Source organism: Pogoniulus pusillus, chromosome 4, assembly GCF_015220805.1.
Source record: "Pogoniulus pusillus isolate bPogPus1 chromosome 4, bPogPus1.pri, whole genome shotgun sequence".
Lineage (NCBI taxonomy): Eukaryota > Metazoa > Chordata > Aves > Piciformes > Lybiidae > Pogoniulus > Pogoniulus pusillus.
The window spans coordinates 33,811,369-33,836,117 of record NC_087267.1 but is presented as its reverse complement, the minus strand read 5'-3'; the positions used below and the strand labels follow the sequence as shown (position 1 = coordinate 33,836,117).

The 24,749-nt window shown below is 40.5% G+C and overlaps 1 protein-coding gene and 1 long non-coding RNA gene across 2 annotated transcripts in view; one reads left to right on the top strand and one right to left on the bottom strand.

The window, feature by feature from the left end:
- MAGI2 (membrane associated guanylate kinase, WW and PDZ domain containing 2) overlaps positions 1-24,749 on the top strand; it is a 760,890-nt gene that overhangs the window by 645,140 nt on the left and 91,001 nt on the right. Inside the window, 2 exon segments of the mRNA XM_064142561.1 lie at positions 19,887-19,918; positions 24,524-24,713. Of these exon segments, the coding sequence (XP_063998631.1) occupies positions 19,887-19,918; positions 24,524-24,713 (222 nt within the window).
- Positions 11,046-12,479, bottom strand: LOC135174902 (uncharacterized). Its single transcript, XR_010302135.1, has 2 exons — positions 11,908-12,479; positions 11,046-11,224 (listed from the first exon to the last, which is right to left on the bottom strand). It is a non-coding gene; the product is annotated as an uncharacterized LOC135174902 (long non-coding RNA).

The window sequence follows — 24,749 nt, the reverse complement described above, 5'->3', positions numbered from 1 at the left end:
TTTTAGAAATTAATCTCCATTTCAGGAGATTCTCCCTAGCAGAAAATTTACTAATATTTTAAAGGATTATTATTATTAGTGTTGTTATTATTGTTAGTGTTATTATAGCAGTAATAATAATACTTTTTTCTTAATTAATAAAAAAAAATTAATAATTCTGAGATTAGTTAACATCACACAAAAGGTTTGCTGATTATGGGAAATACCTGCATGTATTTCAGTAGCTTAACTAAAACCATTTGTCAATTCAAAGTGGACATCTTTACTATTCAGGACAAGGGAGGTTATTCTTCCCCTATACTCAGCACTGGTCAGGCCACACCTTGAGTGCTGTGTCCAGTTCTGGACCCCTCAATTCAAGAGAGATGTTGAGGTGCTGGAACGTGTCCAGAGAAGGGCGACAAAGCTGGTGAGGGGCCTGGAGCACAAATCCTATGAGGAGAGGCAACCAGCAATAGAACAAGGGGACACAGTCTCAAGTTGTGCTGGGGAAAGCATAGGCTGGATATTAGGAGGAAGTTCTTGCCAGAGAGAGTGATTTGCCATTGGAATGGGCTGCCCAGGGAGGTGGTGGAGTCACCGTCCCTTGAGGTGTTCAAGCAAAGCCTGGATGAGGCACTTAGTGCCATGGTCTAGTTGACTGGATAGGGATGGGGGCTAGGTTGGACTGGATGATGTTGGAGGTCTCTTCCAACCTGGTTGATTCTATGATTCTATGTATGTAAACTACTTGTTCTCAGTAAATGTGATTTTAGGCCCTTGGGGCCAAGCGGTGCCTCTCTATTGCAAGATAAATACTCATATCTCTGAAGAAGCATAGAAGACAGGAGGGGAGGGGGGAAAAATGAATGATCAGTGGAGGAACTTGGTCCTTTTCATTTTGTAAATAGTGAGATAATGTATCAGAAGCCCCCCATGCTCTTTTACATAGCTCAAACTAGTTAACGTGCAATGTTCTTAAGAATAAGTATGAGGAATTCCTAAAAGAAGATAGGAAGGTTCTGGCAGAGTAACTCAGCTTGTAACCAAAATGAAGGATGATTACATTGCTACATCGGTAGGAAGTCCTAGAGCAGTCCAGACAGCAGTCTGTAAAAACACAAAATTCACAGGGCTAGGGTGTGTGGCCAGTGAGAGACAACAAATGTGGCAAAGCCAAACAGTCATTTCCATCCAGCTTTTCCCATCTTATAGCCATGTCCTTCCTCAGTTTGTATGTTTATTGCTTGTCATTCTGGCTCCTTCTTCCTTCCTTTGAGCAATTCAGAGAAGCTGTCATTCTTGAATTTCACCTCAGTCTTTGAACTTAGCCTTACTTTGAGCAGGAGGATGGACTCTAATTGTCCTTTTCATTCTAAACATTTAGATTATCCTGTGGTTCTCCACCTTTCTCGTCTTTGGAGCCCCAAGGGGCTAAAAGAGTGGGTCTCTGACCCAATGCAATAGATCACCAACCAGATCATTTCAAAGTTCTGCCACAGTATTTCTCAGAGAGAGAGAGAGAGAGAAGTTATTTCCATAGCACTCCTGAGACATGTCAAAGGCTTGTGGGATTGACTCTAAGCCAGAAACAGCTAGATAATCGGATCCAGCTAATATTCACTACGTGGACATCAACTACAGCAATTATTTCTACTGAGTTTAATCTTAATTAAGCACAAGATTAATCTTGTAACTTTTTCACTCTACACCAGATTTCCAACTTTATCAAGCTTTTTATCCTAATAGAAGCAATTAGCATGCATTGTGCTAAAAAGAGAACCAGCTGTACAGTTTCAGTCAAAATGGCCCTTTTGAAATAGTTATCTCATGATAGATAACTGTGAATATACATCTGTACAGCTCCTTAGAGGCAAGAGAGATGTTGAGGTGCTGGAATGTGTCCAGAGAAGGGCAACAAAGCTGGTGAGGGGCCTGGAACACAAACCCTATGAGGAGAGGCTGAGGGAGCTGGGGGTGTTTAGCCTAGAGAAGAGGAGGCTCAGGGGTGACCTCATTGCTGTCTGCAACTACCTGAAGGGAGGTTGTAACCAGGTGGGGGTTGGTCTCTTCTCCCAGACAACCAGCAATAGAACAAGGGGACACAGTCTCAAGTTGTGCTGGGGGAAGTCTAGGCTGGATGTTAGGAGGAAGTTCTTGCCAGAGAGAGTGATTTATCATTGGAATGGGCTGCCCAGGGAGGTGGTGGAGTCACCATCCCTGGGGGTGTTCAAGCAAAGCCTGAATGAGGCACTTAGTGCCATGGTCTAGTTGACTGGCTAGGGCTGGGGGATAGGTTATACTGGCTGATCTTGGAGGTCTCTTCCAACCTGGGTGATTCTATGATTCTATGAACGCTGGAATTATTTTATATGGTGCATACTTCAGCCTATCTCCCCAGGCTTGCCTCACATGCAGCCACATTCACCTCAGCTGTTGTTAATCAGAAATCCTGTGAGACAGCTGCAGAGCAAGCTTCCTCTGAGCTGGACAGCAAGCAGTATGATGAGTAAAACAGGCAGCTCTGTAGTGCCATACAGAGATTGCAAACACCTAACACAGCTGAAATGAGCAGCATTCTAAAAGAGACCTTTCTTCCCTCCTGATTGTTAAAGTTTCTAAAAATTAATCTGTCAAAAAAATTCTCTTTTCATTTGCAATTAAATACAGAAAAGTTAGATTGCTAATATTAGCATCTTTATTAATACTACAAGCTTGATTTTAAAATCTAATTGTTTTATATGATGGAATTTTATATGGCAACAGCCTCACTCCTTGCTTAAAAATGGAAGCAAGTAAAATTTGTATGGCTTACAGTGACTGTTATAAACTGGCTAATTGATTGATCTTTTAACATAATTACAAGTAGGAAATTAGTGAGGGAATTTTTTTGTAATGAGCTTTCTCTATGATAAGTTCTTGGCTTTTGGCTATACTTTGTGTTTTATGAAGATCCCATAGAAAATATAAAATCAATACCGATAAAGTTTTCACACAGCAGCAACATTGGTTCACGTCATTGGAGAGAGATTTTTTTTATTGATAAAGAGCAATGTGGAAGACTTCATAAGTTAAGCATCAGCAAGCAGGAAACATTTTTGTGCAGTCAGTGTAAATTAATTCCTGAAACACTGAGCAAAGAATGCAACCTGAACTTGCTGAAGTGCTTTTGAATCGCTGTGTATAATCAGCTAAGTGTAACATCACAATGAAAAAGGCAAATTCAGGACAGTCTCTCAGCATAAAACTTAATGGTTTTGTCTTTTTATCTCTGAGATGCTATTAGTAAACAATTTTATTGCACTTACTGTGAATATTAACCGAATCAGTGAGATCCTGTTCCAGAATTGTTTCTCTGTCTTTTATTTTTGGCACTCTCCACGTTTACTTTAAAGCTATTATGTAACACTTCCATATGTTATGCAAAGAGCAAGCCTCTTGACAGGGTCTTCTCTTTAATTAAAGTCTCTGTTATTGTTAGTAATAATCTGAAACATGGGACTTGTCTGGGAGTTTCCATATAGATCACCTTTGGCAAATGTAATGGCTGATGCAATCATCCGTGTGCAAGGTAGATGGAAAGATGCTTCCTTAATACTCAGCTCTCACTTCCTGTGCAGACAATTAAGCCAGACCCAGAGAGTAGTGGTGAATGGTGCCACATCCAGCTGGCGGCCAGTCACTAGTGGTGTCCCTCAGGGATCTGTGCTGGGCCCCATCCTCTTTAACATCTTCATAGATGATCTGGATGAGGGCATCGAGTCAGTCATCAGCATGTTTGCAGATGACACCAAGCTGGGGGCAGATGTGACTGAGTTGGAGGGCAGAAGGGCTCTGCAGCGGGACCTTGACCGCCTGGACAGATGGGCAGAGTCCAATGGGATGGGGTTCAATAGCTCCAAGTGCAGGGTGTTGCACTTTGGCCACAACAACCCCATGCAGAGATACAGGCTGGGGTCGGAGTGGCTGGAGAGCAGCCAGACAGAGAGGGATCTGGGGGTGCTGATCAATACCCGCCTGAACATGAGCCAGCAGTGTGCCCAGGTGGCCAAGAGAGCCAGTGGCATCCTGGCCTGCATCAGGAATGGTGTGGTCAGCAGGAGCAGGGAGGTCATTCTGCCCCTGTACTCTGCACTGGTTAGACCACACCTTGAGTACTGTGTTCAGTTCTGGGCCCCCCAGTTTAGGAGGGACATTGAGATGCTTGAGCGTGTCCAGAGAAGGGCGACGAGGCTGGTGAGAGGCCTTGAGCACAAGCCCTATGAGGAGAGGCTGAGGGAGCTGGGGTTGTTTAGCCTGGAGAAGAGGAGGCTCAGGGGTGACCTTATTGCTGTCTACAACTACCTGAGGGGTGGTTGTGGCCAGGAGGAGGTTGCTCTCTTCTCTCAGGTGGCCAGTGCCAGAACAAGAGGACACAGCCTCAGGCTGCACCAGGGGAGATTTAGGCTTGAGGTGAGGAGAAAGTTCTTCACTGAGAGAGTCATTGGACACTGGAATGGGCTGCCCGGGGAGGTGGTGGAGTCGCCGTCCCTGGAGCTGTTCAAGGCAGGATTGGACGTGGCACTTGGTGCCATGGTCTAGCCTTGAGCTCTGTGGTAAAGGGTTGGACTTGATGATCTGTGAGGTCTCTTCCAACCCTGATGATACTGTGATACTGTGATACTGTGATTTTTAGATGTATTTCCTGTGAGGAATCTTTGCAAGCAGTTGTTCATTAAAAGCTTGTAGAAATGGAAGAAGTGGACCTGGCTTGGGAAAAGTGGTCTAAAACAGATCTGAAAGGATAAAAACAAGAGAGTGAAGAGCCAGGGATTCAGAAAAGATGTTTTGAGTCATGTAAACACTTCGCTAAGGAGTCACTAGTGAGGTGATTCTTTTTTTTCCTTTGGCAGAGCTGAAGCACAGTCCCTGGCCTATAGTACTCTGGGTATCACTCTGCTAGCTAAAAAACTGCTCTTAAGATATTTATGATTAACATGAGAAATTGCTTACTTAAAACAGCTGCAGCCATCCTCTGTGCCAAGTAGGTAACAGCAAGCTGATGGAGACCCTGTATTTAACTTCTTCCAAGAGTGTATGCTACCCTCCTTCCTCTGAGGAGTACCAAGATTAGGCAAGCCCTCCTGCAGTAAAGACAGATGGCTTCTCCCTGGGGTCCTCATGGAGAGACATTTCCAATGGCTGTGGGACTTGAGCAAGTCAATCACAAGTCATGTTCCCCAGGACTCGGTATCAGGCCAGTTCTGTTTAATGATCAGTGATCTGGACAAAGGGATCAAGTGCATCCTCAGTAAGTTTGAGGACCATAAGAAGTGTCAGGCAGCAGTGTTGTAATGGCTCAATGTCTCCAGGTTCTTTGTCCTCCTTCCTGCAGTTGCTTCTCCCATCAGCAGAAGGAGGGAAAGCAGAAAAACATGTCTGGGCAGGCCAGCACATGTTCAGGCCTATTTCAGTCTATTCAGGCCTATCACAACAAGTGTTAAGCTGCTTGAGGAGGGATGGATGGATCTGGACAGGCTATATTTTGTGGGCCAAGGGCAACAGTTTGAAGTTCCACAAGGCCAAGTGTTGGGTTCTGCACTTGAGTCACAACCACCCCATGCAACGTTACAGATTTGGGGCAGGCGGGCTGGAAGGCTGCCAGCAGAGAAGGACCTGGTGCTGGTTGACAGCCTGATGAACAGGAGCCAGCAGTGTGCTCATGTGGCCAAGAAGGCAACCAGCATCCTGGCCTGTATCAGGAATAGTGTGGGTGGCAGCAGTAAGGCAGTGATCATGCGTCTCTGTACTTGGCACTGATGAGTCCACATCTTAAATACTGGGTTCAGTTTTGAGCCTCTGACTACAAGAAGGACACTGAGTTACTGGAGCTTGTCTAAAGAGCAAGAAAACTAGTTAAGGATCTAGGGTACAGGTCTCATGAGGAGTGACTGAGGCAACTGGGCTTATTTAGCCTGGAGAAAAGGAGGCTGAGAGGAGGCTTATCTGTTTCTACAACTACCTGAAAGGAGATTGTAGTTAGGTGGGGTTTGGTCTCCTCTCCCAAGGATGACAAGAGGAAATTACTTCAGCTGCATTTCTAACTTGTTCATACCAGGAAAGAGATGAATAGACATTTGTGACTTCTGTTTATGCACAGAGATACCCACTTTTATTCATTAACATGTGATAGCTATTTGCACACTTTTTTCAGTTGTTGTTAAGAGTAAATAATCTTTACCACATTAAGGAGAATTATAGATGTCTGTCATTTCTCCCATATAATGTCTTTCTTTGGGCAGTAGAACACAACTCTCAGAACATTCTTCATGAAGAAACTCTTCAGTGGAAGATCCACAGATAGAATTGTTTGCTTTCTGTTGTGCATTTGTTGATATTTTCAAACTGCAGCTCTAATTTCTGAATTACTAAATTCTGACTAGCTGGATATATAATTTTGTTGAAACTAAAATGGGATTGTAATTGGTTTCCTCTGGAGCTAGATGGTCTTTAGGGTCCGTTCCAACCTAAACCGTTCTATGAATCTATGAATTATTAAGTTTAAAATACCTCCTATCAAGATTGATTCCCAGACCTTTTAAAATTTTAACCAAAGAGAATATCCACTGAGAAATAGAGCAATTTAGTCTAGAGCTGTCAGTTGCCTGATAGGTGAAAAACTTATGGTATGAGAGACTTCATTGTAAGCCCTGCTTATAATAGGATGAATTACTTCATGGTCCAGGTTATTAGGAATACCTAAATAGTAGCTTCCTAAATAGTAGTTAGTCCTGCTAAATACTAAGTGGTCATTAGTTGTTTGTTGGTTTGGGGAGGTTGTTTGTTGGTTTGGTTTGTTGGTGTTGTTTTGTTTTGTCTAGAACTTAACTAAAAATTTCATCTGAGATATGATTTATTTCCCTCTTCCCCAATTGTATGTTCAATACCTTCTGAAAATACAGCTGCTTTTCACAAAAACAGCTTTAGTGAATCACCATCCACCAGTGAAACCTCTCTTTGTCAGAAGCTCTGATTTAAATCAACCTTTTCCTCCCTCTTTCCTTGAAATAGGCCATTTTCTGGTGATCCCTGTGGCGTGAATTATACTTTTAAATTTAGGTCGTAAGACTTTACAACAAAACTATAAAGCATTTCTACTCCTAGTTGTTTGAGATGATACACCCTTAAAAGTGTATGGTAGATTGGTAAAGTGCATACAGATCTGCCTTTAGTGTTTTTTTTTCTTTACCTGTTCTGTGAGGAGCTCCAAGGAGTGAGCATACATTGCATCCAGTTTGATGACCATCACTAAATAATTGTACTCCTTCATTTAAAGTCCTTCAGCCAGCTATGCTCTCCAAGCATAAATTCATAGGGGAGTGTATTTTGTGGTCATATAGGCATACTGAGATATATGGGGGTACTGAGGGAGGTGTTTTAAAGATCCAAAGCTTTGCTTCCTTCTGCAGTAACTGCTGATTGTGAAAAAGGAGAGATGTAAACGCTAGGCTGCCTACTTTAACAAGTCTTTCTGAAAATTAGAACTTTCAAGCTCAGGTCAGCTCTGAGGTCCACAAGGTCCTTCACGCTTGTCAGCACCATAATCTTCTTTGTTTAGCTTGTCATGTTTATGTACTGTTCCAGTTTTCTCAGTTTTCCATTATGTTGGACATGTCCTCTAAACCTCAACAGCCCGAAATCAATTTATGTTCTCTGAGAGACAGAGCACTGTCACAGGGTAAAATATTACCTAGGCACAGTTTTTCCTTGCTTGTCCTTGTAATACATTTATTTAATACTTAGCATTTCCCAACCTTCTTGTCAGGATCTTTTATCAGCATCATTTTTTAGTGTTCTGTTCATTAACTTTTTAAAGTACTGCACAGGACTACGTGTGGCCAGCACACAGTCTAAACTCTATAAAATTCACATCAATACTGTTCCTCTCTCATTAGACTTGGGGACACAGCTCTTCTTTATGTTAATTGCTCATCTCCAGACCTTCAGGAATTTAGAAAAATGTGACATTTCTCAGCCTTTTTTTTTTTTTGCAAGGCAGGTCATCTTCATCGATTTATCATGTTTTATACTCTTTAGTGTTCTGTACCAGGGTAATGTCATAGCCATCAATCATTATTTCTCTCTTCTTTTTTTTTTCCTTTCAGGCTTCTATGGTCTTATGTAAATCTTCTGAAATTCTTGTGATTTTAACCATTATCATTTAGACTGCTGTAAAGCTTTCAGTAATTCAGCTTTGTTCTTCTTGATAAGTAAGTTGAATACTGAGAATTGCCTCCTGACTGGGTGTACATGAAAGCAATGAGTTTATTAAGTATGTGTCAGTGTGAATAGCATCAAATCTTCAAGAGCTCAAAGCAAAGTGAAGTGTCTAGAAGTTCAGCATGGGAACTGGGAGTGTAGAAATTCACTGTTTCTCTTCACAGTTTTGTTACTCCTTGGACATCAGCCTTCTACTGACATCTCTTGCCAAATATTCCACTTTCCTAAACTAAATGATGTCATTTCACAGCTAAGACCTAGCCATGTAAGAATTGAATCTTGTGATAAGCTTTGTTTCTCCAGTTAGTCTTTTCTTTCAGTCTCCCACTGTTTGTCAGTCATTTTCTGCTTCAGTCCTGTTCTGCTCTGCCATGTTAGTGTGAAGGGGCTGAAAAGGGGGAAGAAATTATTGCTTTGAATAACATCTGGCTCCAAATAATCAAGTGTGTATCCTATTGCTTATTCCAGGTTCCACCACTATGGCCAAGTGGCATGATTACCTTTTCATTATGTTGCTATCAAGTGCTTATCTTTCCACCAGGTGGTTTGAAAATGAGCCAACTATAGTTAATACCTGAAGTTAACACTTCTTCTTGTCACAGAAGAGATTTCCAAGGCAAATCAATAAAATTCAGAACCATGCTGACAAATTATTGCATATGAAACACAAAATGCTGAAGTTACTACAGTGGAATTTCATCATGGTGAAACCAGCAGGCTCTCTCAGTTTCTCTAATTTAATTAGTTTTACTTTGTGATGTTCAAGGCTCTCAAACCTCAGAGAAATTAGAAAGAGTGAGCAAACTCTTCTCAGCTCTGAGCTCACTAGCACACATCTAGGACCACCTGAGATGCACTGAAATATCAAAGAATCTTCACTGGAATGGCAAAATCAGTGGGAGACTGGAAAGTGTGAAGGATTACAACTGAAGCTCTAAAGTTTCCTGCAGATTTCTGCTGATCCAGTTCAGATTTCCAGGTAACATAAGGTATGTTACCCTTGATTTGTGTAAAGTTCCTAATCCATAGACTGGTGTCAAAATTCAGTTGTCTGAATATCAGTGTCTAAATTTGGTACAGATCTCTGTGTGCCCATTAGAACTGATGTGAGCTTCAGCAAACTGCATAAATGTAGGCATTCTACACTAATTGAGATGTTCCAGGGTATTCCATCTCACCTGTAGGTCCTTTGCCACAGGTAGCAAACACCATGAGGATTCCACCCCAAAAGACACTAGGTGGTGATGCAGCTGAGCTGATATCTGGAAAGCCATTCAGTACAAATGCAAGTCCAGACAGTTTTTCAGGTCACTGTAAGGCTGCCATGTCTGATCTCGAGGGTCTTTTCCAACCTGAATGTTTCTGTTTGCTTAGCTGAAGTCTATCTAGACTGTTGTACCTACCACTGCCATCAGCAATGCATTGCACTGCAAGCTCTCCCATACAAAAGCAGCCCTAGACACTAAGAGCATTTCCCTACATTTACCTAGCTTTAGGGTTTTTTCATGGATTTTTGTGATTACATTTTCAGGGATAGGATTAGCTGGCTTTCAAATCAGGATCAGGACACAGAGGGAAATCTTGGGAACAAGGGGGAGAAGCATGTGAGAGTTTGGGAACAGACATCTGAAGAAGGGAGTAGCTGAGAGAAAACATGGATGCAATTGAGCATCCATTTGCCTCCATAGAAGAGGGGGAGTTGGCAGCATAGACGTCAGCACTTACTGTCTGGTGACTCCTTTTCACCTATGACAAAGCTTGCATATGAGTAAAGTAGTGGATGTGCTATTGAGTATTTTCCCCCACACTCACTGAAGACTTTTTGTGAATGCATTTTCATGGGAAGGACTTACAGACACTAGGTACAAACAATCTGTGCTCCATCTACATTTTAACAGAAAGTATTTGGAACATGCCTTGATGTTCATCAAAGTGGCATGCCATGGTGTAAACTGAGATTTCTCCTAGTGTGCTTATAAAGTCTAAAAGCTTAATGGAAGCATATTCTGAGCATATGAAAAAGCAGAGACACTGACATAGAGAGGCTGGCATAGAACTCTGAAAATACAGTGCAGTATCCCTGAAAAGTTAGGTTTGAAGCTCAACTTAGCTTTCAGTAAAGCCAGGCTGAGTTGTCAGACATGTTCTTAGCAAGCACACAGAGTCTTTATGGGTATGGCAACAGTCACAGGCCCTTCTAGAAGCAACAGTCATGAGATGTCAGGATTCTGAAGACTCAATTCATGCTAGATTACATTGCTGATTCAGTGTGTGTGATGTGCCATTGCTCTGTCTACTCTACTCAGGGGAGTTGTGTGCCACTATACATTTGCCCAAGATGCTGCCTTACTCATAGTACTTGAGATCTCACAGTAGTTGAGCAGTAGAGAGCATAATCCTTAGCTTGGACACTTGAACTAGCACCACTGATTTTGGCAGCAGTCATAGGGCAACACACATGAGCAAAGCTGGAGATTCTTCTGGGAAAATTGCCTTCTACAAAACCAAAGGTTCTTTTTCTTTTGTGTGGGAAAAAATAACCCTGATCTTTTCAAGGTGTAGGTAGACTTTACATCCTGTGAGGAAACTTCCGAGATCTTTCTCCACTCATCATGTTTTAGTACCTGCATTTAGAGGCTTTTGCTTACTGGGTTATTTACATAAACTACATGTATTGTAGACACCAATGAGCAAAATAACAGTTCATCCTGTGCTACTTGCAACTGCAAATCGTAAAACAGCCTTGTGTTGGTTTTGACTCAGCCAGGAGCTGAGTTCCAGCTGCTTAAGTCTCACAGACCTAAGAATTTGAATTTTCAGTAGGGAGTTATGCAATAAAAGGCAGGAGACAAGGGTCTTCCTCCGTTCCAGAAGGTATCTTTTTCAACTCCTGGTCACTCTGTCGCAGTAAAATCTATTCTGAATTGTACTGTAGCATCGTTTTCTCTCTTCTGAGCCATGACTGTCCTTCAGATAATACAGTTTGCTGTCAACAAGGAAATAAATCTGTAAGAGTGTAACACCATTCTGGTATTAGGTGCCAGAAAAGAGAAGAAGGTTTGTATCCAAGTGTCACCTAGTGAGACATTCTGTAGATGTTTAGTATCAGACTTTGTGGAAAATAATCTACTCTTGATGACCACATACAAAGCTATTTGTTCCAAAAATGTATTTCTCATTTCCAGAAACTGTTGTAGAGATTTTTTTTTTTTTACTTTCCATAAATCTAGTATATTTAAACATCAAAAAAATCACTTAACAAAGTTGTGGTTGCCTCTGCAGTATTTTAGCTATGGTCCAGAAATTGTCTACTTCACATCTAGATTAATTAAGAGATGGTATTCAGTTTGTTGGGTCCAGAAATGGTCTGCTTCACATCTAGATTAATTAAGAGATGGTATTCAGTTTGTTGGGTCCAGAAATGGTCTGCTTCACATCTAGATTAATTAGGAGATGGTATTCAGTTTGTTGGGTCCAGAAATGGTCTGCTTCACATCTAGATTAATTAGGAGATGGTATTCAGTTTGTTGGGTTTTATTTTTCTAGTTTTGTTAATTATTATAAATCTCTGACTGATAAACAAGTCACAGGGCTGTAGCAGCCAAGCAAAATAAACAGCTCTGTGTCCATTAGAACATAAATTAACTCATTGCTGTGGCAGCTTCTTACCTTTCCTGATGGTTGTATTCCTCTTAACAAGGACTCTTTGCTCGTCATGAAAACGAAAATGTAATGGTAGTTTGTGATTCTCTGGTGTGTTTTAAAGGAAGGTGATGGTGCCAGCTTAAACAGCAAGTACTTCTGTCATTCATGACTTTGAACAGCTCTCACTCTAATTATTTGTGAAGGTCTGAATATTATTAACCATATTTTGCTTAAGAAGGATAGGTCAGTAAAACTTCATGAACTGCAGAAAAAGTGCTCCTATGTACAAAAAGATGAATATTGATTTAGTATCTGATCTCACAGTCAATTAAGTTTTTGTATCAGTTCTGTAGACTTAAGTGAGATGAGATCAGGTTTAATTTCCCAAGGTACTCCTCTACCTCCACATCATTTCTGGTATATCTCTTCATATTGCACCTCATACTACTCATCAAGAAATCTGAAAGCATGAAGGGAAGAAATACAGACTTGGAGTCATTGTGCCCCAAAGTCAGATGGAGAAGAGATGAGTCACAAAGGCCCAATGGAGTATAAAGATGCAGATGACCTTCCTGTGAATGCTGCCTGCTTTTTGCCCTGCACCTTCATGGAATGATTTGCAACAGGTGCAAACTAGAACACAGGAGGTTTCACTTAAACATAATGGAAAACTTATTTACTTTGAGGGTATCAGAGCACTGGGGTAGGCTGCCCAGAAAGTTGTAGAGTCCTCTGAAGACTTTCAAAACCTGCCTGGATGCATTCCTGTGCCACCTGTGGACTAGATATCTCTGGAGGTCCCTTCCAGCCCTCCTCATTCTGTCATTATCTGTGGGGAAGAATGTATGAGTTCTTCAGGGTCACTTTTCACAGGCATAGTAGGCCAAAAAAAGTGAAAACTAGTGCTAATTTGGACTGAAGCATTACTTCTGTCATAATCTCACTTGGTTTGAGATCAGGATCAGTAGAGAAGTGGAACATAAAGCAAAATGCCACCACAGGTAACTGCTGAGGCTCAGTTTGTGCTGCTGTGAATCTCTTTCTGACAAAACTGTTTAATAACATTTGGGCCTATGTATATAGCCCTAAAGAAGAGAGAGCTATTTTGTGTTTCTGTTAATCTGCTCCTGCATTTGATAGAACAACTGATGACTGTAATCAGCCCTCCTCTCAGTGCAGCACAGCGATACATCAGATACTTGCCCTGCGGCTAGTGCATAACCTCCTGTGAGGGAAAAGACAGTGTGTCTAACCTTATATAAGGTTGTGGGCCTGATCAAACCTGATGGGTCATTCATCTCACTCTGATGTGGGATGTGTTCACTTTTGACCCATTGCGTCAGGTGCCAGCCCAGCCCAAGACCAAACGGATCCTCCACAGCATGGCACCATCCCTCTGAAGGACAGCTGACAACAGGACTAGCTAGCTATGCCTGAAGAGCTAAAGCTCCCAGTCTCCTTACACCTACTTTATGTCAAGGTAAATCAGCTTTTTGTTGTTGCTAGAGTTAGAGCTTAATACCTAAAGTTGTTTGAAAAAGATGGACCCTTGAAAAGTACTCCATGGTATTGATTGATTTGGTTGGAAATGGAACCACTGATTGCCATTCCCTACACACCATCTGATATTTTAAATGTGACATGATCAGTTCAAATTTTATATCACCTGCTTGTTTGCATAAGTATCATTCCCATCTATTTTAATTCATTGTTTTCTTTTAGACTTTGTTTAATGCAGTATATAAAATAATTGAATTTACTTATTCTCATTAATTGGGTTTGTTTTCCTGAGAAGAGGAAAATATTTGAAGAATAACTGAATGAATGCTATGTATTTGTTGTTTGTACACAAAAAAAAAGGGGGGGGGGGAAGAAAAAGAAAAGAAAACCACAAACTCAATGCTTCTGTGATTATAGCTTGAGTTATGTACACCTAATTCAATCACACTGAGTGCAGCTCAGCAAAAGGTGAACAAAGAGAAGAAGCCAGATGTAACATAAAGAAGAAACTGGTTCCTGCATCCTGGAGAAGAAGCCAGATGTAACATAAAGAAGAAACTGCTTCCTGCATCCTGCCAACTGTGTACAGCGTGAGTCTGAACTCTCAGACATTCACCACTGGCACGTCCATTTGAAGTGAATGGATACTTGACACCTCTAGAACTGAGGAGCTGCTGCAGGCAACTGATAGACATCTCAGGGATCCCAGTAAGAGAAAGATAAAGCACCAGGGGAGAGGAAAAAAAAAAAGGACTGTTACAGTACATTTATACAGTCACTTTTCTAGAAAAGAAAAACTTGCTGAACCTAAGAGTTGTCACATGGACATTGATAAGATGCCCACAGAGTCACTTCATGTTCTGGCAGTGCACATCAGCCCATCTGTTCATTGACTTCCAAGCACCTCTGTGAGGAAGGCTTATGCAGGGCTTGGGACAGCTTTGCTCAGGAAGCTGCATGCAAGGCTTTTCTAGCACACACACGAGAAGAAGCCCAGTGAAAGCTAACAGGCAAAACACTCGTTATAGCACCAGTGTGACAAGTGACATGGAGGGAAGGTGACTTCACCTGAACATTGCTTTGCATTCAGATGTTTTATCTTCGATGCTGTGGAGTTGCTCCCTGCAGCACTACCGTAGGTTATCACTATAGAAATTAAACTGTGCCCAGCTTTTATCCTAAATATCCATACACATCTGCCTCAGAGGTGAACAGCATTAAAGGTGTGTTTTAGCCATACCTGCATTAGTTAGTTTGGATTAGTACAAGGTTTTGACAGCTTTTTCCAGGCGCTAATACAAAATACTGAGGATGATTGAGATGGAGATGTAGCAAAAAGCATCCACATGGCAGCAGACTGATAATCAAAGACTGTTATTACTTAAATAGGCCAAATTAAGGATTTTTACTGAAAAGGGAAAAAAGAGAGATAGCAGGACTCTATCTTCCAGATGCTTGAAGTCTTGTCTGATAAGCTGCTTTTAGAAGACAATAAATCCTGGCTGAAGTGTAAGGCATGTGAAATCTGTAAGCATATTATATGACAAAAGTGTACTTAACTTTGTCTATAAGAAAGAATAGATACAATAAGTGTGATTTGCTTTGTCTTTTGTTATGGGATATCTTCGTTGAAAGGGAGAAGTGCAGTAAACTGAAGCTGGATTTCTTTTTTTCCCCCCAAATACTTTTGAATCCAAATTCTGTTTTCTGTTACTGGTGGTTTTGAGTAAAGTTGCACCATAGAAACCGTCACCTCGATTTCCAGGGAAGCTTGTTTTAGAAGGTGGTAAATATAATTTCAAAAGCAATATCAAAACTACTTGTTTCAAACACTGCTTTATGAGGAAATCTAATTTTGATTTTTGAAAAACATATGGTTGCTGCTGTGTGTCCCCTTCTTTATTTCAAATTAATTAGAATTGTGTTGGCCACCAGCTACCCTACCTTATCACAGCTTAAGTGGCCAACATCTGAAAATTACTCATTACATTCTCAAAATTAACTCTGGAGAGGTATGGGGGGTTACTTATCCTTGCATGCTTACATGTCTTTTCCTGCTGGCATGTGTCTGAGTGATGGTGGTTGCTTTTTTGACACTTGGCAGTAATATGGTCTCATTTCCAGATATGTACTGTTGCCTTTACAAGGAGTGATAGAGGCTGGGTGCAGATTGACTTGAGAGTAGCTCTGTAGAAAGAGACTTGAGTGCATTGAATGTTGAGAAGCACACTATCAGCTGACAGTGCACTCATGCAGACCAGAAGGCAAATTATGTGCTAGGCTGCATCAAGAGAATTGTGGCCAGCAGGGCAAGAGAAGGGGTTCTGCCCCATTACTATGCTCTGGTGAGACCCCATCTCGAATATTGTGTTCAGTTCTGGTGTCCCCATCATAAGAAGGACACAGAGCTGTTGGAGTGGGTACAGAGGAGGGCCACAAAGATGATCCAAGGGCAGGAGCATCTCTGTTATGAGGATAGGCTGAGGGAGCAGAGGTTGTTCAGCCCAGAGAAGAGGAAACTCTGGGGAGAGCTTAGAGCTGCCCTCCAATACCTGAAGGTATGCTACCAGAAGGCTGGAGAGGGACTTTTCAGAAGGGTGTCGAGACAGGACAAAGGGTAATGGTTTGTAGCTGAGGGAGGGTAGGTTTAGACTGGATCTTAGGAATAAATTCTTCAGTACAAGGCTGGTGAGGCTCTGCAGTACATTGCCCAGGGAGGCTGTGGATGTCTCCTCTCCGAGGGCGTTCAAGGCCAGGTTGGTTGAGGCTTTTGGCAGCTGACTCTAGTTGAGAGGTCCCTGCCCATGGCAGAGAGATTGGAGTAGATGATATCTGAGGTCCTTTCTAATCTAAGCCATTCTATGAAAACTAGTAGAAGGAGGTGGGCATCTTCAGAAAAAGAGCTACATCTGCTGTGGTGAAGGCATTATGAGAAGGGATTATTGTCAAGCACGTGGGTGAGCAGAAAGCCACTCATGGGAAGAACAGGCTGCATGAAGTATTTTTAAGTGGATGTCAGGTGGCATTCATTATTTTAAAAGTTTATGTCAATATGGGGGTCAGGGATTTTCCTATGTAAATAATATTCTAATCTGCTCACATTTTTAGAGGACATGACAAGTTGAATGTTAGGGTGCTGGCATTTTGGGAAGGAACAAATGGAAATCTGGAAGTGGGATAAAGAGGTTGTGTATGTGTGCCTAGTTGGATGTGAGTTGATTAGAAGGTTGAGCAGTGTTAGTACTGTATCCATAGCCAATGGGATTTAAAAGCTGCACTCTTTGGAGAACAAATTTCAGTCTTGTCTCCAAATCAGTACTGCACTGATGCCAATCTGCCAGCAGCTGTCACTCAGGTGGGATCCCACTGTAAGGAACACTTACAGCATACAGCACAGGAAAGACAAGGGAAAATGTGGTATTGTGAAGTGACATCCAACTGAAGTCCATTGCTTCTCAATCCCAGCTGCAGACGTGACTGCAGAAGGCCAACACTGTTGAATATGCACTAAATACACATTATTAAGATATATTTTTCAGGTGAGCCTCAATCTTCTACATGTGGAGAATTTGGTCCCACACTAAGGCAGAACAGTACTTAGAGGTGAAAGTTAAATGAAATCGTGCACCAACCAAAAAAAAAAGAGGAAAGTACATTTTATTTTTATGCTTTCTCATGTGATATTGCTGTTGCAATTTACTTGTAGGCATTCTCCTCTTGAATTGTTCAATTTGCAGCCCGAGTTGTGTGTGTTTAAATAGCAGTGATAATTCTGGATGTGTTTGGTTCACAGCAAGTATCCATGATTAGTCTCATGTTAAATAACATAATGCCACGCATTATCTGAAGGTTGCTTTGCTTACATTGGGAAAAGGCTGTTTAGTCTGGAGGAGAATACAGATGTTATGTGAGACAGCATTAAAATTGCCATAAAATACATGAAAGATATAAGATAGTTTGCTTTATGAAGCTAGGCCTTCATGTGTTTAATCCAGTACCTAGTCTGTGGCATAAGTGAGGGACCATCTCGTCTTATGTGAAATCTTGGTCTAATAGTTGAAATTAAATCTGAAGAATGGATTTTAATATTAGTTCCAAGGTTTATTGCCTCTAGAGATTTTCCCTTACATCATGCTTTTTTTACTTACATCAGTACTTCTTTCTTTCTTTTTTAAACCTTGCTTTGGATCTTTTACTCCAGTGGCATCCTTTATCCATTATTTATCTCAACATATTTTCACACTCTGTGAATTAATACCACCTTTTATTTGTTTTGAGTGTAAATGTTGTCATGTGCGTGTTGCAGTCTGTGTCCATAGCCTCCAAGTTAAATACAAATCCATATGCTCCATGTTTGGGCAAAGAACTGATTTTTTTAATTGAGGGTTGTTTTTTTTTTTTAACAATCTTGACCTGATATTTATGTCATTGTTTATTTGATTCATTTGATTTATAAATACATATTATACTTTTTATGATAGCAAAATGTTCTGGGAACTCCAACAAAATGAATCTTTAGGTGGAGAGAGTAAACAGATAGGAAAAATTACCTGTCCATTTGACCTGGAGTAATTTTTGCTGACAGTAAGTGACAGGAGGTGCACCAGAACCAATGGGGATGGAATGTTACCTACACCTATATTTTCCAAGCATCAAATCAGGGCAGTAAGTTGATAGCCTTTCAACAAACTGCCTTGCAAGTTTCATCTTTAGATGAAAGGAAAAGTCCTTTCACACTTAGCTATACAGAACCGTAGCAGGTAATAGAAAGGCAACCATCTGCAATCCAGTAAATTATTAAATAAGGGTCTACTATGGAATGTTTAATACCAAAGGTGATGTACAAGCCAGATCAATACAAGATGCTTGTTATCTCAGCCTGAATTTCCAGATGGAAAAGAAATCTGTCTCTTTGTTGCTATAGTGGTTTTTATCCAGACACTGTAAACACAAACCTTTCCAGGATTGATTTTCACAATATACTTTTTGTTTAAGAGCCCTATCAGCTTATTTATCAGCATTAAAAAGCAGCCAGTGTTTCTCTGCAAACAGCTCAAGTGTTTGTGCACTCCAAGATTTTTTTCAGTCTAAATTAAATGTTTGGTGTTTGTTTGGGTTTTGGGTTTTTTTTGGGGGAGGGGGTGTGTTTGGTTTTGTTTTGCTTTTAATCTGGCTTTTCAATTTAGATTGTAAAGATCTTAAAGTAGTACTTATCAGAGTTGTGTAGAGGGAAAAAAAAAATAATCTAGTGTCTGCCTCAAGTCTTCTAAGAGTGGCTTGAATAACAACACATCACGGCAGAAGAAATTACCTCATTATCACAGAAATCTGGGAACCTTAAATATTGTGTACAAATACAATTCCTTTTGTGATTTGTCTCTAGAAAGAATCTTTCCTCTAGTGTTTTTATTAGCTGATTTTTTTCTAAACTCACCTTAGAAAAAGAAATAATGAAGTCAATACTACTCTTACAGCTTAATTGATTCTTCTAGTGAAAGAGGAGCCTTCCTGTTAGCTGTCTCAGTTTAAGCCCCATTTCTGTGTCTAACAAAACAAATGAACTCTTTGTTATTAGCTTTTAATCTTACTTAGGAAGGTCCACAGACTTTTTTTTTTCACCTGCTACCAAACTAAGAATGAGATTTTTAATTAAAGCTGTGCTGAAACCAAATATTTTTTTCCAGTGTGACCCAGTATCCTTTGAAATGCTCCTTTTTGATTGGTATTTTGCAAGGATTTTTTTAACATTTTGCTGCAAAAAAAAATCAGAACAGTTGCAATGAGTGTTTCAAATTCTCTCCTTTTGCTAAAAGGTTGTATCTGGAGTTTTAAACATTTGTAAGCTACAACAGATGGAATTTATGAGCATCACTAAACAATTGTCAATAACCAAGGAAAAAGAGATAACTAATTGTGTACTATTATTCATGTCTGAGCATTTGCTAAATATAACCCCCCAAAAAAAAATCACCAGGACAGTGTCCAAACAAGCAAACCTCCCAAGACTTAGTTATCTTTTCTAGACTTACAAAACAGTTCTTGCTTTCCAGTTTTTTCTTCTTGTATTATTAGGTTTTGTTGATGGGATGTTCTGAATTGCTTCTTCTTAAAGGTGCGACTGCATTTGACACATCAATACCAGGTCATTTGGTGTCTTATCCAATGTCCACCAAGACATTTGGAAGTCCTTTTGTTTAATTCTTTTGATTTCAACCTAATCCCATGCTGTTTGTAAAGTATGGCAATGATCTCAATAGCTCCACTTGCGCATATATATATGTATACACACACACACACATATATATATGCATATATATATATATTTGCTCTTTTTTTCTTAGAAATTTTCCCTTGTGGTTTGTGTTTTCACCCCTTGTGTGTAGCCAATTTTCATAGATATGATTACCTGCAGACCTGAATTTGAATGGGAGCATAGACACCACTTAGCGTCCACTCTTTATGCATCAGAAAAAGCTGCTAACCTTATTTTTTGTTTATTTCAGGTTTCTTTTCTCCATGGAAAACTCCAAAGCCTGTAAGTTCCCTTTCAAAATTATACACATTGAGTTTATAACTATCATTCCAAGCAAGCTTCTGTAGACTTCGGTCTAACTTCATATACCCAGCTCACGTGACACCTCTCAGCAGTACCCCAGCTCTAGGTGAGACAGCATAAGGAGTGTCCTTACTAATAAGTTCTGCATATCTGTTGACTTGGAGTCTGCCAGCAGCAGTCTGGAGAAAAGAGTATGTGACTCAAAAATGGGATGTATGTGACTCAAAAATGAGAAGTCTAGATAAGAAGGCAGCAGAAGGCCCCAGCGATAAGGCCAGTCTAGTTGGCCTTCTAGTTGACTTATCTCCTTGAAGTGGACAACATGAATGTTTTTTTGGTTACAAGTGACCTAACATTCTTAAAGTGATTGCTATTCCTTCATGCAAGAAATAGTCAGACTTCAAATGAGATACTGGACTAGGTAGCTTACTGAGATGCCTTCTCAGCAACATTTCTGCGTTTGACATGAAATTGCAAGCTAAGAAGACCTTTTCTGCTGTAAGGTTGTAAGTGATGCATATATCTTACGTATTGATGTCACATTATATCAGTGTTTGAAATTGTGACAACACTGACAGTGTAAAAAGAAATCACAGGCTACCTTTTGGGTTGTCTATTGGGTTGTTGCTTATCTCTCATCAGCGGTGCACAGAGGGAAGAGCCTGACTTTGCCTAAGAGCAGTAGGAATAACAGCAGCAGCGTTTTTGAAAGGATTTACAGCTTTCTTAGAGAGGGCAGGAGAGATTCGTTGAATCTGGACAGCTTCACATCCTCTCATATTGAATTGTGGCATGTTTAATGCATAACACAATGATTTTTGTAGCCTGTCAAGTACAAATAGCAATTAATTAATCAATTGATGTGACTTCATCAGAGTGTCACAGCTTGTTGGGGTATGATGTAGAAGGATAGAGGATGGGTATGGTCCACTGGAGTAACTATTACGTAAGCTTGTTTATTCATCTGAGCAGCAGGACCTTTGTGAAAGTAAGTCTGACTAGCAAGGGCTAGCTTGTTCTCACCACTTAAGGTTCTTGTCTGACTGACATTCTACTTCTAGCCTCAGGGGAAAAGCGACAAAGTAGAGAACTTGGAACTTATCAGTGAAAGATGCACATTCAAAGACTTCCCCTGTCAGTGCTCATCCTCTTTATGCATATGTCAGATATAAATATCTGCATATATTTAATGAGTGCCTGCAGAGTTTTGGTATATAAGCAGAATAATAGTTCATACTTAAGTAGTACTTGCCAGGAATCAGAATCTAGAGAAACAACATGAGCGATGCACTTAGTGCCATGGTCTAGTTCATTGGATACAGCTGGGAGATATGTTGGACTGGATGATCTTGGAGGTCTCTTCCAGCCTGGCTGATTCTATGAATGCAGTTTTTCATGCAGTTGTCTGAGGAAACCAGGCCTCACCATAGTGTGCAGATAACTGCAGCTGCATGCAGGCTAACCATCCACAACTAGTCTCCTTGGGGGTGGCAAGACAGTTTACAAACTATTCACAAGGCTTTAATAGTTTGAGGCTTTGAGCAGTTGACTTCAAGCCCCGAGCAGCCAAGTCCAGTTGACAGGCACCCCTGTCCATGCTGCAGAGGTTGAAGTAGATGATCTCTAAGGTCTCTTCCAACCTAAGCCATTCTGTGCTTCTAGGTTAAAGTAGTGAGTATTCCTCAGACAGAGAAATGTCACCAAACCATTGTCCAAACTGAGATATGATGTCCTGAACTCAATACGCGTTTTTACTCATTTCCAAGGATGCCTCTATCTGTGAGCTGGCATTAAGATAAATTGCATTGCAAAACACTCTGGTGACTAACTAATACCCGTTTGGGAGACACAGTACCCCTTGTGTTTATCTAGTTGGTTGGTTGTGGTGTTATCCACAAGTAAAAATATTTTGTATGTTTTTTAACCCCACACTTCAAGATTTGCAGCTCACCACAAAGCAAGGATTACAGACAAGTATTTTGCCAGTTGTTCTCTATTTTTTTGTCCTTCCTTCAGGAAATACTTTCTTATCAAAGATAATGGTATTTTCCTTACTGTTTTAAAAGCCTTCTTTAAATAGTTTAATTTTATTCCTTTTCACATGTCGAAGGGGTTAGTGTTCTGTAGCTCTGGAACTTTCCAAGAAGTTAGGAAACTTTCACTTCTAGGTAGGCAGATCTATCTTTCTGTTTCATCGTGACACTATGGATAGATTGGTTTCACTGCTTTGTATTCATTTTGAGATTCCTCACTAAAGGGAAAACCTAAGCATAAATCTCCATTATTTTCCTTGATCATAGGGAACTTACACTGAGCAGAGTTTTCCTTTCATGTTTAGACATAGGTCTCATAATCAGATTTGTTTCTGGAGATCTTTGAATTTATACTTCCCTACTACAATGCTGTACTGTATGTATGCCCAAGGTCATTCCTTTAGAGCCAAAACAGTTATCAGACCTATTACTGGGACACTGCTGTGTTTTGCCACATAGGCAGATTCACCCTACACAGCAGATAAATTTCTCATGGTATCTGAAGGTACACTAGGTACTTTGTTGTACCTAAGCTATTTCAGTGACAACTCAGTTATCTCCATATTTCACAGCCCTGCACAGGATCTACATACCTGCAGTGCCATCTTATATCACATCATAGCTGCTATCTTTTGTATCTAGCCCAAAATAAATGTGTCTCTTAAACACTTGCAAATTTTGGATACAGTTATATATTAGCACTTCACAGAACTCATATTTTCCTTCCTAAACTTCAATTTCTTACCTGATGCATACTAGCAAATGAAAGTCATCCCATGATTGATATGCCTAGAACCTTCTTTTCTTCGTAGTTTCTGATGAAGCAGCCCAGTTTACTACTGGAACTCTGGCAGAAGCACAACTTGATTTATAATATTACTCTGTATACAGAATGAAGTCCTCAGCAACTTAAAATGCCCACTATCCACATTCTGTTTACTTAGAAGTATGAAGCTAAGAGTGTCACATCACCTGGGTTCTGCAGTGTGATAGCTACTTAGTATACTCACCAGGAGGACTCTAAAACATCTGTAGGCCACATAAGCTTGGTGTGGAAAAAGCCTGAAGTTGTTAATCATCAGAAGAGAGAGCAAAGCCTACCTGCTGATCCAAACACCTTCTGAAGCCAAGGAACTAAAGGCAAATGCTAATCACAGAATTTGTAGAGCAAGCTTGCTGTAAACCTGCAATCATCTCTAATAAGGCACGGCTCAGGCAATGCTAGAATTTGATAGTATTAAAGTGCAGTTCAGTTTGTTTCTAAGAGTAATTTTTTGTGTTAATATTGTGAATATTGGGTTATGTGCAAGCACTCTGGGAGCTTTATGGCCCTTTGCTCTGGAAGGGGTCACAGGAAAAGCCAAACAGGCATTTCCTGGGATAAACATTTGTGCTTTGTTTAACTTCAGCCTCTTCAACTCCATCTGCTAATGCCAGTTCCTTCAAAAAGAAAAATGCAGAGCCCTGTCTTTTTTTCATACAATCTATCATATGGCCTCAAGCTGCATCAGGGGATATTAGAAGAAACTTCTTTACTGAAAAGGTTATTAACCACTGGAATAGACTCCCCAGGGAGGTGGCTGAATTCCCATCCCTGGAGGTGTTTAAAAGATGCAGAGAGAGACGTGGTGCTAAGGGACATGGTTTAGCAGCAGACTTGGTAATCAGCTAATGGTTGGACTGGATGATTTTAAGTCTTTTCCAACCAAAACAATTCGGTGATTCTCTGTATCTCCTGTCTGGCACGATGTGCTTGTGAGACTGCTAAGGGCAGTCTTGATGAAAACATGGATTAAGGTGTCTTTCATGCCTAGACAATACACTGCAGTGTACTTCTCTTCTGTAAGTGGTCTGAGAGAGTTGAAAAGCTTATCCTCTGCTTGGGAGTTGGGTTGAGTGAATAAATTGTAATTTTTTATCTAACAAAAGAGACAGTAGGAAATGAAAAAGACTATCAGACTAATTCCCACCTTTCACTCACCTCGTTCAGTGTTTTATCATTGAACATTCAACTATCACTAGATGCTCAAATGCCTGCAGTAATAATTATTCCTTGGTTTTCTTTTTAGTTTTTCTTCAATTGAAGCTGTAAATTCCACTCACAGTAATCTACTTCTCCCTGAGCAGCTAGCTGTTTTCATGTGTTCTCAAAAGATGCAGCACTAAGATCATTCAATTGCTACCTAGTCTGGCCACTTCTTTGTTATGTGCTTTCAGTTATGTATTTTAATGAATCTGGCAGGCCCACAAATTCCACCTTTAGCAAATAACTTCCAAAAATTCAGCATATTCTGTGTGAGGCACTCTGAGCCTGAATTCACACAGCTTCATTTTATTTGAGAAACATCACATCTTCCCATGAGCATCAAATTAACAAATACACTTAACCAAGTCATTTGATAACAGCAAAACACACATTTCACCTGAAAAGGCAGCAAACACTTTTGCTAATTTTACATAACACAGCTGAAATCACTGTCTTTGGTCTCACTCTGGGAGTCTAAAGTTTTCACAGAAGTTCATCTTTATTCTCTGCATGTTTTTGTTCTAGATGATGGAACGATGGGAGAATCAAGGCAGCCCTCAAACAAGCCTGTCTGCTCCAGCTATGCCACAGAATATTCCCTATCCACCCACTCTTCACAGGAGTTCGTTTCCTGATTCAACAGAGGCCTTTGATCCACGAAAACCTGACCCCTACGAGCTGTATGAAAAGTCAAGAGCTATTTATGAAAGTAGGCGTAAGTGAAAGTCATGCTCACCCTGCTGACCATTTA